Source organism: Onychomys torridus, chromosome 11 (genome assembly GCF_903995425.1).
Source record: "Onychomys torridus chromosome 11, mOncTor1.1, whole genome shotgun sequence".
Taxonomy (NCBI): domain Eukaryota; kingdom Metazoa; phylum Chordata; class Mammalia; order Rodentia; family Cricetidae; genus Onychomys; species Onychomys torridus.
The window spans coordinates 42,743,173-42,756,405 of record NC_050453.1 but is presented as its reverse complement, the minus strand read 5'-3'; the positions used below and the strand labels follow the sequence as shown (position 1 = coordinate 42,756,405).

Below are 13,233 nucleotides of genomic sequence, written 5' to 3'. Positions count from 1 at the left end.
CCCTTTCCTCAGCAGCCATGGCACAAGGTGCAGCCGCTTGGGAGGGTTCAGAGGAGCAGTGTAGCGTGCCGGAGGTGCAATCCTTAGTTCACTGTGCTTGTCTGTAAACACTCCTTTTGAATTGTTTGAAAAGTGGTGTGTGTGTGTGTGTGTGTGTGTGTGTGTGTGTGTGTGTGTTGTTATTGTTTCTGTCATAATGCTTGGTGTGTAGTAGATACTCCAGTGGTTTTAAGTAGATATGTGAATATTATATATCAGAACCTGTTATTAGGGACATTAGAAACATTGTCTCCTGTGCTGGAATGGTTTTTTAAACATTATGTAAGAGAAATTATCAAAATAATGAAAGAGCTGGATTATAGTTTGTATTCAGCCAGTAATTCTTCAACAGCATTATCATAATCAGTGTGTGTGCTGATTCTGACCCTAGCAGGGAGACCAGTGGTGGTTTCTGTTTCACTGGACGCTAGATAGATGTGGGTACCAAGAAGTACTCACGTGATAGGGGCACACATTGATCAGTGTGGTCGTCACTAACTATCCAAAGATCACTGATGTAGTCTTCGAATTTCTGAACGACCACTAAAGCTTGTTTTTGTACTTGGCTAGCAAACATCCATTTTGTAACTATTCACGAGGCCCATTATGCGCTGACACTATACTAGTTTTAAAGATTAGACATACAGTCATGTCCTTTGAGCTACTGAATTAGTGAAGACAAGCATATATAAACAGGCTTTTCAAATGTGCCACAACCATGCAAACTGGTATGCGATCGTCACTGGAATGTTTCTGGAGAATCCTGAGTCCTGACAGTTGAATAAGAGAAGGGAAAATTGGTTTTAGGCAAAAGCACTGAAGACATGAGGAACACAGTACTCATAACCCCACAAGACTGGCCCTTAGTCTTTCTCTCAGAGTGTTTCAGAGAGAGTTCCTTAGGCCTGGGACCCCTCCCCTGACTGTAGCTGATGAGGAAAAGCTAGGCTTTTGGAAATGGACATACAAATACCAGCAGAAAAGGAAAACAAAGACTGCCTAACACTTCTGCTCTCCAGGTGCTCCTCTGAGCACTTTATAGATTTACCTCATTTGATCCAGCAACCCTTGGGAGTATAATTCCATCCTAACCCTCATTTTAGGGATGAAGAACCCAAGGAGAAGAAATTAGAGAACTTGTTCAAAGGCATCTGATGAGGCTAGTTGAGAATCCTAATCAGGACGTTAGCATAGAGAACCATGGTATAGCTGCAGTTTACCCAATGAACAGTAGTTAGAGCATCTACTTTATGCCAGGCACTGCCCTAAGTGTTAGGGTTGACAGATGAGACCCACTCCTGGTCCTCCCATGCTTTGCTGTCGGTGAGCAGGTGGCTGTGTAAAAAAAGGAGCAGACATAATAGGTGCTATAGTACAAAAGGGACACGTTGAGGAATTAGAGGTCCCCGTGATTCAGTCTGTTCAAAGGTTTCATCCTTCAGGATTTACCAACCTTCTTTTCTCCCTGGCTCCCAGGTCCTCCTTTCATGGTGTTGCTGGGCTGCTTCCCACGGCCTTTGCTCCTTTCTGACTGTATTCCAGTGTATAGACTGTCTCTTCAATTCTGTGCATTGGGATACAGTTGGTGGTAGAACACCTAACCTAGCTTGTGTTAAGTACTGAATTTCATCCTCAGCTTTGAAACAAAACCACACACACACACACACACACACACACACACACACACACACACACGACACTCATGACACTCATTATGCTCAAGCTGTGCCCAGCACAACAGCACTGGAGTCATCTGGAGTCAGGCAGGGTGTTGCTAATGGGGGCAAGGGGCTGATATGTGTGTACCTTCTAGACGACTGGAGACCACTGTTTCATTAACTAGGTGTGTTACATTTTACCTCTCACGTGCATCTGGCCCAAAGTCTAGTCCTCATCGTGCTGTGTTATTAACTGCCCTTAAGGTTTGTTTGTTTTTAGCTCTGTTATGTTCAACTCACATGGAATTTGTGACTGATCCCACTAGTCTCAGATACTTAACTCTAGGCTGCTAATAAAAATACTCTCTGTCTTCATCTTGAGAAGCTAATTTTTAAAGCATAAATTTAGAACTTTATATTTATCCTAAGGAATTTTCATTTTTGTTCCTGGACAAAATTGTGGGGTTAAATATTATTTCAGGAACTTTTTTGGCTGAACCACCAATGTTCAGTATCCTGCAGCTTAGGAAAATATAATTTCTTTCCATCCAAATTATGAGGGAGAATTTTGGATTGGGATTGTGACCAATGCCCTATACATGACACTTGAGAACTTTTAGTGATAGACTGTTTGGGGGTGCATATTCCCTACAGATCTACTGACATGATCCTGTAGGTCACAAGCATCCACATGCAACACACATATGTTTTCAAGAGGAAAATGTTTGTATTTTCTTAATACTATGTGATTATTAAAAATAATTCAAATGACCAAAAACTGAGAATCTCTTAAGACCCTGCCGTAATGTGCTTAAGGTAACGCTGCACAATTTGGAGGTCATATCAGACATGGTAACAGTACCTTTACATTTGCATGTGTGGATGCGTTTATGGCTTTACCTACAGCTAGATCACCTACAGCTTATAGATCAGTAATCCAACTATGTCTTCTTCTTTTGTAAATGTTTACAAAACAGATTTGCTCAGTATCACTGTTCTTACTCACTAATCAACCCACCAGTCTGCAGTTCTCAAAGTGACATTCAGAAAATGAATTATAAGTGTATTGTAGACTAACAGGACAGGTTTTGTTTTTTTCTAACAAGGTTTACTTCTCATGTGGACCATGGAGTTTCCAAATGTTACAGCAGGAGATGGCTCAGTGGGTCAGGTACTTTCGGCACAGCATGAGGACTTGAGTGTGATTCCCAGCCCCCACTTAAGCCAGGCATGTCCACATGTGGCTGCAACCCCAGAGGTGCAGGGCAGAAGCAGGATGCCCAGAGCTCACTGGCCACCTGGTGTAACAGATTGACTAGTTCCAGGTGCAGTGAAAGACTGTCTCAAGAAATTAGGTGGAGACTGATAGAAGGCACCTGAGGTCAACAACAACTCCACGTGTACATACAGCACACATCTGTGTAGCCCATGCACACCCACACAGTGTTCAGATATGGAGAAAAGTAGAGCTGTGGTTTTAATCTCATACATAAGCGTACCATTTTGTTCCTCTTACAGAACAGTCTTTGGTAATGTCCCAATGGCCAGAGACCTCTGTAGCAGAGGAGCTTTCTCTTCAAAGCCCGTTCCTTACCACTCCCATCAATTTTTAGTAATGCCCTTTCAACTTGCATTCAATTTGGTAAACCTCTGTTGAGGATCTGTGATGTACGTGCCAGGAATTGGGCTAGGCTGGAAGCGTGATACCGCAAACCTGTTAAGTACACTGCGGTCACCTATTACCATCAAAACCTTGGGCGCTTTGTGTGGGAGGTACTTAAATTTGATGTTCTGACTCCAGCTGCTCCCTGTACTCTTTTTCTGACATGTAACTGTATTTAAACTGTTGGTGAAGGCACGTGCACTCTCCCCTTTTATTTCTCTCTTTAACCACGTGCATAAATGGATAAATGCTTCCAGTCTGGGAGGTAAGTATTTACAGAACTCTGTTACAGTCCTGTGGCTGTGTGTTCATTTCCATGGAACTTTTTATAAACGATTTCTTTTACTTTTAAAGCCTTCTTCATCACTTTAATGCCGGTGTATCCATGTGTTAACATGACTTTAAGACTCTTCTGTGGCACTAGTTAGCAAACTTCATCTGAATTGCCTCCTTGCTGTTGATTCTCCATAGTAGAAAGCCCATTAAAGCCTAGTGTGAAATTTTGATAAGGTTAATGTACCTGTGAGGTAGGCAGTTCCTCGGGTATTTAAGGCCATTGTGCTATTCTTGAGTCCAGGTTATTTTGACAGTGGAAGATTGAGACACTCTGTAGTTGTTTGGCTGTTTGAATTGTATTGGCTTTTTAAATATTATTTTTAATATTAATATTTTAATATTTAAAATATTTTTAATATTATTTTTTAATTGTATTAGATTATTTTTAAATATTTATTTGTGACTTTTCGATTTAGAATGGATTCGTTCTTCTTGGCCGAGATGTTTAAATATCTCTACTTGTTATTTGCTGACAAAGAAGACATTATTTTTGACATAGAAGACTACATCTTTACAACAGAAGCTCATCTGTTGCCCCTTTGGCTCTCCACCACGAATCGCAGCATCTCCAAGAAGAACACAGTGAGTTCTCAGTTCATGTCTTACTCATCTTTCCACTTCCATATGTCCTCTGACCTTTCTAAGTAGGAAGTAACCCACAGTTAGAATTCATTTCATCTCTGCACGGTGAGAGGCAAGTACGTGTAATAGTATCTCATTTTCTTTTAGGGTGTCACTCTTGTTGTATAGACAGTATTTCCTTTTTATTCATAATATTAAATAGCACTATTACTATTAGTTACATAATTTTTATTTGTTTATTTATTTTTATGTTTCAGACCTCGGAATACACAGAACTGGATGATAGTAATTTTGATTGGACTTGTCCAAACACTCAGATTCTTTTTCCTAATGATCCATTGTATGCTCAGAGCATCCGTGAACCCTTGAAAAATGTGGTGGATAAGAGCTGTCCAAGAGGCATCATCAGAGTGTAAGACATATTATTTTCTACTTGTTAATACTAAGTTAATTCACATAAATGACAGAGCACTTAAGGAGCTGTAACAGCAGTCAGAAAGACTTGCACCTAAACCAGATCCTAGGGTATGTAGTTTTTATTGAGTAAAAATTATGTGAACTTTTATCGATTTTTGTTTAATGGCAGACAGTATATAATAGTTTTTAAATTTCTCTAGCTCATTTTTAGGCACAAAAGAGTCAGCTATTTCATCATGTCTTGTATGTATAAGAAAATACTTTGCTCCATATGTCTAGTTTCTGCATAGTGGAAAGACAGTTTTTGCTTGATTTTGTTTGTGCTTTATTGTTTTTAGAATTGCTTCCTGATTGTTAACCGAACTTTTGGGAGGCACATAAATGAGCTCGTTTTTTTCTAGATAGTTATTAGAAAGGCCGTTGACTACAAGGAGCTAGAAAAATGAGGTGGGCATTATTATGCACTGATGAAAGTACTGTCTTGCTTTTAAACATTTTGAGGGCTGGAGAGGCGGCTCAGCAGTTAAGAGCACTGACTGGCTGCTCTTCAGAGACCCAGGTTCCATTCCCTGTACCCAAATGGCAGCTCACAACCATCTGTAATGCCGGTTCCAGGGGATCTGATGCCCTCTTCTGGCTTCCAAGGGTACTGCTTGAACACGGTGCACAGACATATAAGCAGACAAAACACCCACACACTTTTTTAAATTTTAAAAATTAAAACTGAGGGTTGAGGATTTAGCTCAGTGGTAGAGCACTTGCCTAGCAAGCCCAAGGCCCTGGGTTCAGTCTTCAGCTCTGGCCAAAAAAAAACCTGAAAAAAAAGTGAGAAAAATACGTTTTTACACACATACACACACACACACACACACACACACACACACACACACACACACAAAGTGACACAGTTTGTTAGTAATCAGAGTCATGCATAGGAAAATACATTACTCTAGCTTCACCAGTTCTAAAATTAGCAATTTCCAATATCTACTAAGATTATTCTTATTTGGTTTTTATATTTCACTGCTTGTAATGTGTACTTAGTTGTAAGCCTTGTTTCTGGTTTCTTTCTGCAGAGAGGAGAGTTTCAGAAGTGGAGCTAAACCTCCTCTGAGAGCCAGAGACTTTATGGCCACTAACCCTGAACATTTAGAAATCCTGAAGAAGATGGGGGTGAGTTTGATTCACCTCAAAGATGGGCGAGTCCAGCTGGTCCAACATGCAATCCAAGTAAGACATTGCTGGATGGGCTAGGCGCTGTCTTTGCTCTTTAGTGCGAAGAGGGTGCTGGCATTTGACCGTGTAAACTTTAGAGTAGACATCCCGGAGCTCTTGGGAAAGTTCCTAATTCCCTGTAATCATTTGGGTAACTTGTTTATATTAATACCATCAAAGATAGGACTTAAATCTAAATTTTTCTCTCAGTTTATTGTCTTTCCACTATTTTAATTCAAGTTGGCGGTTTTAATATTTATATGATAATACTCCACACTGTTTTAGTTTTCAATAAGTACTAAATCTAGGTATTTCATTCGTCACAGAAATCAAGCTTTGAGTATATTTGTACCTGGAAAATATAACATATCTTTTAGATAATATTTTATTGGTTTTTACTCTAAAGATTTTATAACATGAAACCTTTAAGTTATTTACTCTATTAGCACATTGATTCTGAACAATTATAATATTCTGAATAGTTATAAGCTGTATGCACACTGAAACAATCTCTGCTCTCAAATTCAGCTTTCCCACAACCTTACTTAAGATTTTTATGTATTTTCTTTCCATCTCCATCTTCCATTTAAGAGTATCCTTGTGTCCTGAATTATGAGCATGGCTCAAATGTTTTTATTTAGGCTACCCGTGAAGTAGTGGCCACCAAGTGGCCTCTTAATCTTTACTAGAATTGAACTTTTCTGTAACCCTTGATTTCCCTCTTCTTAAAACATGTCCTTCTTTTTGGCTCCAAGGGAGTTTCAACAACATAGTTCCTTTTCAGTTCTCGCTCTGCGCCTTGTAGATTCCTCTGTAGCTCTGCTTCCCTGGCACTCCCACTCAGTGTAGGGTGGTCTACGACTCCAGATGGTATTCTTTTCTGTCTGTTCTCTTCTTCAACGGTCTTCTGTCTCTGACGCTAGCTTTAACAGGTGACTTCTTGGACATATGCACTCATTCCAAAACTTCTAAGCCCAGCTTTAACATGTGTGCTATGTATTTGTATGTCTCAGCACCCATCTGCCCTGAATTGAATGGGGTTGTCCTTCTCTGTTGCTTTCCTGTCCTACCTCAGCCCGCTTCTCTGTTTTCCATTCAGGAAACTTGCTTCATTCTCTGAGCTCTTTATAGCGCTGGAGATTTAGAGTGCAGTTGAACTCTTGGTATCTCTCTGCCCTCCACCCCTACAGCAAATCCTTTTTTTTTTTTTTTTTTTTTTTTTTGGGCAATTTCTTTTTCCTATGATGAACATCTTCAATTTCTCCTTGGTTGAGACTTAGTTCTCAGTTATACACAAGCAGAATTAATTATTCCCTTGTGCTGACTTTTTTAACATTGTTAATGTTTGCATGTCTTTCTCCACTAGACAGACTTAAAGACTGTCTCCCAGTGCTTCAGCTCACTGTGGGGACAGGATAAGTTCTTAATACATGTTTCCAGTCTCACTGAATCTGCTTGCTAGTTTGGAGTTTCAAAGAGGAAATATGGGGTTCAGGCAAGAAGCTTCTTTTCCTTCCAAAGGGGAAGCCAATAGAGGTCAACAGCCAAAGGGTACTTGAGCATTTGATACAGCACGGTTTCAGATCTCCATCAAAGGTGTTTATATGTGGGAAAGAGACGCTGATCAAAGTTACAGATAATGCTTTTCAGAAAACTCAGTTCCTGAAAGTAGTATACTAAGGGCAAGTTAGATGGAAAATACTTTGTGGGGGCCTAACTAAAAGGAGAAATTCTATGCAGACATCTGTAATTTAGAGAGTCAGAAAGATGGGGGAGTTTTCAGGAAGGAGAGAGCCAAGTAAACCGAATCTGTTTCTCTGTAGGCTGCTAGTTCCATTGATGCTGAAGATGGGCTGCGGTTCATGCAGGAGATGATTGAACTGTCAAGTCAGCAACAGAAAGAGCAGCAGCTACCTCCCCGAGCTGTACAAATTATCTCCCACCCGTTTTTTGGCAGAGTAGTCTTAACCGCTGGACCAGCTCAGTTTGGGCTGGATCTATCTAAACATAAAGAGGTATGTGCACTCCAGTAAGCTTACTGAAATTAAAATAGTAAGTATTTGATGTCTTTGTCTCTAATTAAGTAGCTTTATGTTTACAAGTTGGGTTCTGAGTGTACATTTCAGTGGTAGAAACACACACTCAGCTGAAACCCTGGTTTCAGTCCCCACAAGAAAACATTACTTTAGCATTCAGCCTCCTGTACTGAACTGAAAGCGTCCTTCAATTTGTATACAGTGCCTGGGGAGATGTCCTCGTCATTCGAGTGCTTGCTGCATACATGAGGACCTGAGTTCAGCCCCGAGCACCCACCGAAAAGCCAGGCATGTTAGTGTGCCCTTCTAATCCCAGCCCTGAGGAGGCAGAGACAGGGGCATCCCCAAGGATCCCTGGCTGGCCAGCCTAGCCTAATTTGTGATCCCCAATTGCTAGTGAGAGACCCAGTCTCAAAAAATGAGGTGAATGGCTCTTGATGAATGATAGATGAGATTGATGATTGATCTGTAGCTTCTGCATGTGTACACACACACACACACACACACACACACACACACACACACACACGAGAGAGAGAGAGAGAGAGAGAGAGAGAGAGAGAGAGAGAGAGAGAGAGTTCCCTGAAAGCTCATGATACTAAAGTGAAATGATTAGATTGTAATTGAAGAAGATAAAAGATGATTTTGGCTACTTTTATTTCTGACAGACAAGAGGATTTGTTGCAAGCAGTAAACCATACAATGGTTGTTCAGAGCTCACTAACCCTGAGGCAGTGATGGGAAAGATTGCCTTGCTACAAAGAGGACAGTGCATGTTTGCAGAAAAGGCACGCAACATCCAGAATGCCGGGGCCATCGGTGGCATTGTTATTGGTAAGTAATTCTCTGTCTCAGTGTATTGACCAGGAGGAGGTGATTTAGGGGGTTTCCCTTTATTTTTTAAAATCTTATCAAAGGGTTTGTCAGGTTATTTTTATTATGACAACATAAAGGATAGATGATCAATGACATGATAAATTCCTATATATTTATCTATCTCTAAAACCCAGAAACTGGTTTCTGCATATTAATGTCAGTGGAGATACTTGACATAAGGTCTGAGGGCAGAGTTGGAGTGTCATGAAAATACCCCACACTCTGGGAAAGAAACTGTGCCCTTGAGATCTCAAGTCTCCAGGTAAGAATTGCACTCAGCTACCTCCAATGTGCAGCCTTTAGAGACTCCATTCCTCCATGCGATGGCAGGCTTTGGGATCACAGCCATGTGGGTGCAGTTAGTGGCCCTGCCACAGAATGACAGTACAGCCTTGGCCCAGCTTCAGCTACTTGTTACCTTTTCTCTCTGAAAATGATGTTTTAAGCTGCAAATACTGGACAACACATAAGAACTGGTTATTAGAACATTTTATCCCAGGGCATTTTTTCCACTGAAATTACAAATTACTAGCTTTATCCGTTCATTTCAACCTCTGAGTTTTGCTATTCCCAATCCCCCTTTTTCCCTCATAACAAGCCATGACTAGCAGCAGAAATTTAAATTTTTTCTATGTTTAAGGTAAAAATGCATTCTCATCTAGAAAGAAAGTTGTGAATTGACCAGGAAAGTCCATTTTCTCTTTTCCATTTCCTTAATTAGTATTCATTTCTACATTGAGAATACATAAGACATTTAAAGGATCACTCAGTGACCCTGCTTTTGACTCTAGCATCAAGAAAAACAGAAGATGTGAACACTGAAGCATTAGGATTTGTTCATTTGTTTATTCTATATGGATACTAAAATGTTGTTTCAAGTGAATAAATTTCACTTAAAAAGTTTTAGGAAAAATTGTGTTTAACAATGTAAACCCACATTTAGCAAACTATCGGGTTCTTCAGTGAAGGTGTTGCTGACACACACACACACACACACACACACCGACTTGTGTAGATGTCTCGAGTGCTCCAGTTGCAGAGTCGGATAGTTCCAACAGAACCCAAGGCTGACAGTGTTCACTGTGTGGCCAGTTACAGGACAGTTTTGCTGACTCCTGACTTCAGTCCTTTTAAGTGTGTATGTGTACCGATGTGTGTGTCAACATTAGTGTCTTCCCATCTGTTCTCCACCTTAGTTTTGAAACGGTCTTTCGCTGAATCCAGAACTTTGACTGGCCAGTGAACTAGAGGGTCTACCTGTCCCCCTAACTCCCAGTGCTAGGGTTACAAATGAGCATCACCATGCCCAGCTTTTATGTGGTTACTGGGGATCCATATTTGGGTCCTTTGTTCGTGTGTGGGGCATTGTACCAACTGAGCCGTTTCCCGGCTCCTTGAGTCATCCTGCGCATCTTTGGCTATTTTCACATTGAGGCTACTCTTACTGAAGAACTTAATATCTTATCGTCACTATAATTCTGAGTGTTTCTTACTTACCAAGACTTAAAAACAGATTTAAAGTGTAAAATATAGTGTGGATGTGTACATCAGTCTTAGAAAATACTGTTCTGTGTTAAGATTTTCCCAGTTTCTGCCAGGCAGTGGTGGCGCACACCTTTAATCCCAGCACTCAGGAGGCAGAGGCAGGCGAATCTCTGTGAGTTCGAGGCCAGCCTGATCTACCAAGTGAGTTCCAGGAAAGGTGCAAAGCTACACAGAGAAACCCTGTCTCGAAAACCAAAACAAAACCAAAACAAAACAAAAACAACAAAAAAGGGTTTTCCCAGTTTCTGGGCAGAGTCTTTGTAAGGCTCTGATATATAAAGACTGTCAGGTCAGACATTTTCTTTAGTATCTGTTGATGCAGAATCCTACACTGGATTCTGTGGAACAAGAATGAAATGATGGTTGAGTGGCGGTGGTGCACGCCTTTAATCCCAGCACTCACTCAGGAGGCAGAGCCAGGTGGATCTCTGTGAGTTCAAGGCCAGCCTGGTCTACAGAGCAAGATCCAGGACAGGCATTAAAACTATACAAAGAAACCCTGTCTCAAAAAACAAAAACAAAAAAACGAAAAGAAAAGAATGAGATGATTTTTTTGTTGTCAGAAAATTTATTTTAAAAAGAAATTTAACATGTGTGTGAGACTTCTTTTTCTGACGAAGCATTTTTTCCTTTGAATAAATTTGGGTTTCTTTTCTTTCTTTTTTTTTTTTTTATTACAAAGACTGCAGGAGGTAATGATTTGCTTGTTATTTTAAGAAGGGAGGGTGTTTACTATATAGAAAGGGCTGATTTTCATTCAGCCCAAGAGCAGTCATACAGCTGGAGGTGAGCAAGGGTACAGGTGAACTCGGAGCTGCCGGAGCTGCCATTTCCACATTTCTCTTCATCGAGTGCTATCTCGTTTTGGGGTTTGCAGCTGCGCCTCCTCTTGAGCCTCTCACAAACCTGCTCCCTCTCCGTTCACAGCCCCCAAAGGCAGCCAAGCCCTCAGCCCGAGTCACCTGTGTGGACTGCCACCCACCATGAGCAGAAGCAGTCTTTCCTTCTGTGTGGCAGTTCTGGGGGCCTGGGGGCCTGGGGGTCAGACAGCCGTCCTCTGTCTGGTCAAGTACTGAGAGGACACACTGTGTTTACCACTTAGTGGGTCTGTGAAGCAAGTGCTTCACATGTGTGATGGTGTTTTCATTCCCTCGGGAGACTGGTGTGTGATAGACACGCTGCCGCCAGTGATGTGATTGACACTTACACTCTCAGAGAAAGTAACCGAGGCTTAAACAGTGTGAAATAATACTGTTTAATTCAGCTTATTACCAGTTAAGTCATCCTTGGTCTAAACATTTGTGATGTCAGAGCATTTTAAGGTTTTTTTTTTTTTTTTTCCGAGACAGGGTTTCTCTGTGTAGTTTTGGTGCCTGTCTTGGCTCTCGCTCTGTAGCCCAGGCTGGCCTCAAACTCACAGAGATCCACCTGGCTCGGCCTCCCAAGTGCTGGGAGTAAGGCGTGCACCACCACTGCCCAGCGCATTTTAATTTTTTAATTAGGAATGCTCAAACACCAAGGAACATCAAGATCATGACAGGGAAACCCACAGAGTCAGCTGACCCAAGCTCATGGGAGCTCACAGACTCTGAACCGACAGCTAGGGAGCCTGCATGGGACCTACCTCGGTCCTCCGCATGTGGGTGACAGTTGTGTGGCTTGGTCCGTTTGTGAGGCCCATGACAATGGGACCAGGACCTGACCCTGGCACATGAGCTGTCTTTTTGGAACCTATTCCTCATGCAGGGATGCCTTGCCCAGCCTTGATGCAGGGGGAGGAGCTTGGTCCTGCCTCAACGTGACATGACATGCTTTGTTGACTCCCATGGGAGGCCTGCCCAGTTCTGAATGGAGGAGGAGCGGATGTGGGGACAGATGGGAGGTGGGGGGAGGGAACGGGAAGAGAGGACAGAGGAGAAACTGGTTGGTATATAAAATAAATGAAAAAATTTAATAAAAAAGAGAGAAAAGGAACACTCAAATGCTAACAAATACATTAGAGGAAATTTACAAGTTCATTCATAGTTCTGGCTGTGTGATCCAGGTTATTAAAATCTTTGTAGGCTTTTCCTTAAACATATGAAAATATCCAGTCATAATCATAGAAACTTGTATTCTGTGTTTTTCATATGCTGTTTCCTGTGTGCAAATAGCTTGCTGTAGTTTATGAGAACCGTTTATAATAGTGTGTTCCAGTAAATTCTTTTGAGTTTAGAGTTTTTGCTGCTTTCAGTTATTTCCTTAGGCTAAGTCATAAAAATAGTTGATCCGAAGATTCAATTCATTTTCTAGTACATAAAGTCATTGCCATCAACAAGGAGGCAACAGTTGCGTCTCAGCAGTGGCCAGCCCCTGACGTCTGTTTTCTGACCGTCTCCACAGTGGCCAGCCCCTGACGTCTGTTTTCTGACCGTCTCTGCAGTGGCCAGCCCCTGACGTCTGTTTTCTGACCGTCTCTGCAGTGGCCAGCCCCTGACGTCTGTCTGTTTTCTGACAGATGATAATGAGGGGAGCAGCAGCGACACCGCCCCCCTGTTCCAGATGGCAGGCGATGGCAAGGACACGGACGACATCAAGATTCCCATGCTCTTCCTGTTCAGCAAAGAAGGCAGCATCATCCTGGATGCCATCCGGGAGCACGAGGAGGTGGAGGTGCTCCTTTCTGACAAAGCCAGAGACCGAGGTAACGCCGGGGTGGCTGTGCTAGTCATGTTAGCCCAGTAGCCGAAGGGGCTGACAAGTGGCGTAGGCTTCCTTTATTTTAGTTTTGGTTTGCTGGTAAAACAAGTAGAAATTTTAGAAGCTTATTTAGAATTTTTCTCTTAGAAATAATAGTAATTTTTATTTTGTTATTATTAGCATTTAT

The 13,233-nt window shown here is 41.7% G+C and overlaps 1 protein-coding gene across 6 annotated transcripts in view; it reads left to right on the top strand.

The window, feature by feature from the left end:
* Positions 1–13,233, top strand: part of Edem3 (ER degradation enhancing alpha-mannosidase like protein 3) — a 54,440-nt gene that overhangs the window by 35,383 nt on the left and 5,824 nt on the right. For 3 of the 6 annotated variants that reach the window (XM_036202554.1, XM_036202553.1, XM_036202551.1), the window contains 6 exons: positions 4,113–4,278; positions 4,536–4,690; positions 5,772–5,925; positions 7,734–7,925; positions 8,615–8,780; positions 12,865–13,050. In XM_036202554.1, the coding sequence (XP_036058447.1) occupies positions 4,113–4,278; positions 4,536–4,690; positions 5,772–5,925; positions 7,734–7,925; positions 8,615–8,780; positions 12,865–13,050 (1,019 nt within the window). The remainder of the gene's footprint in view (positions 1–4,112; positions 4,279–4,535; positions 4,691–5,771; positions 5,926–7,733; positions 7,926–8,614; positions 8,781–12,864; positions 13,051–13,233) is intronic. The other 3 variants (XM_036202556.1, XM_036202555.1, XM_036202552.1) reach the window with 1 other exon arrangement.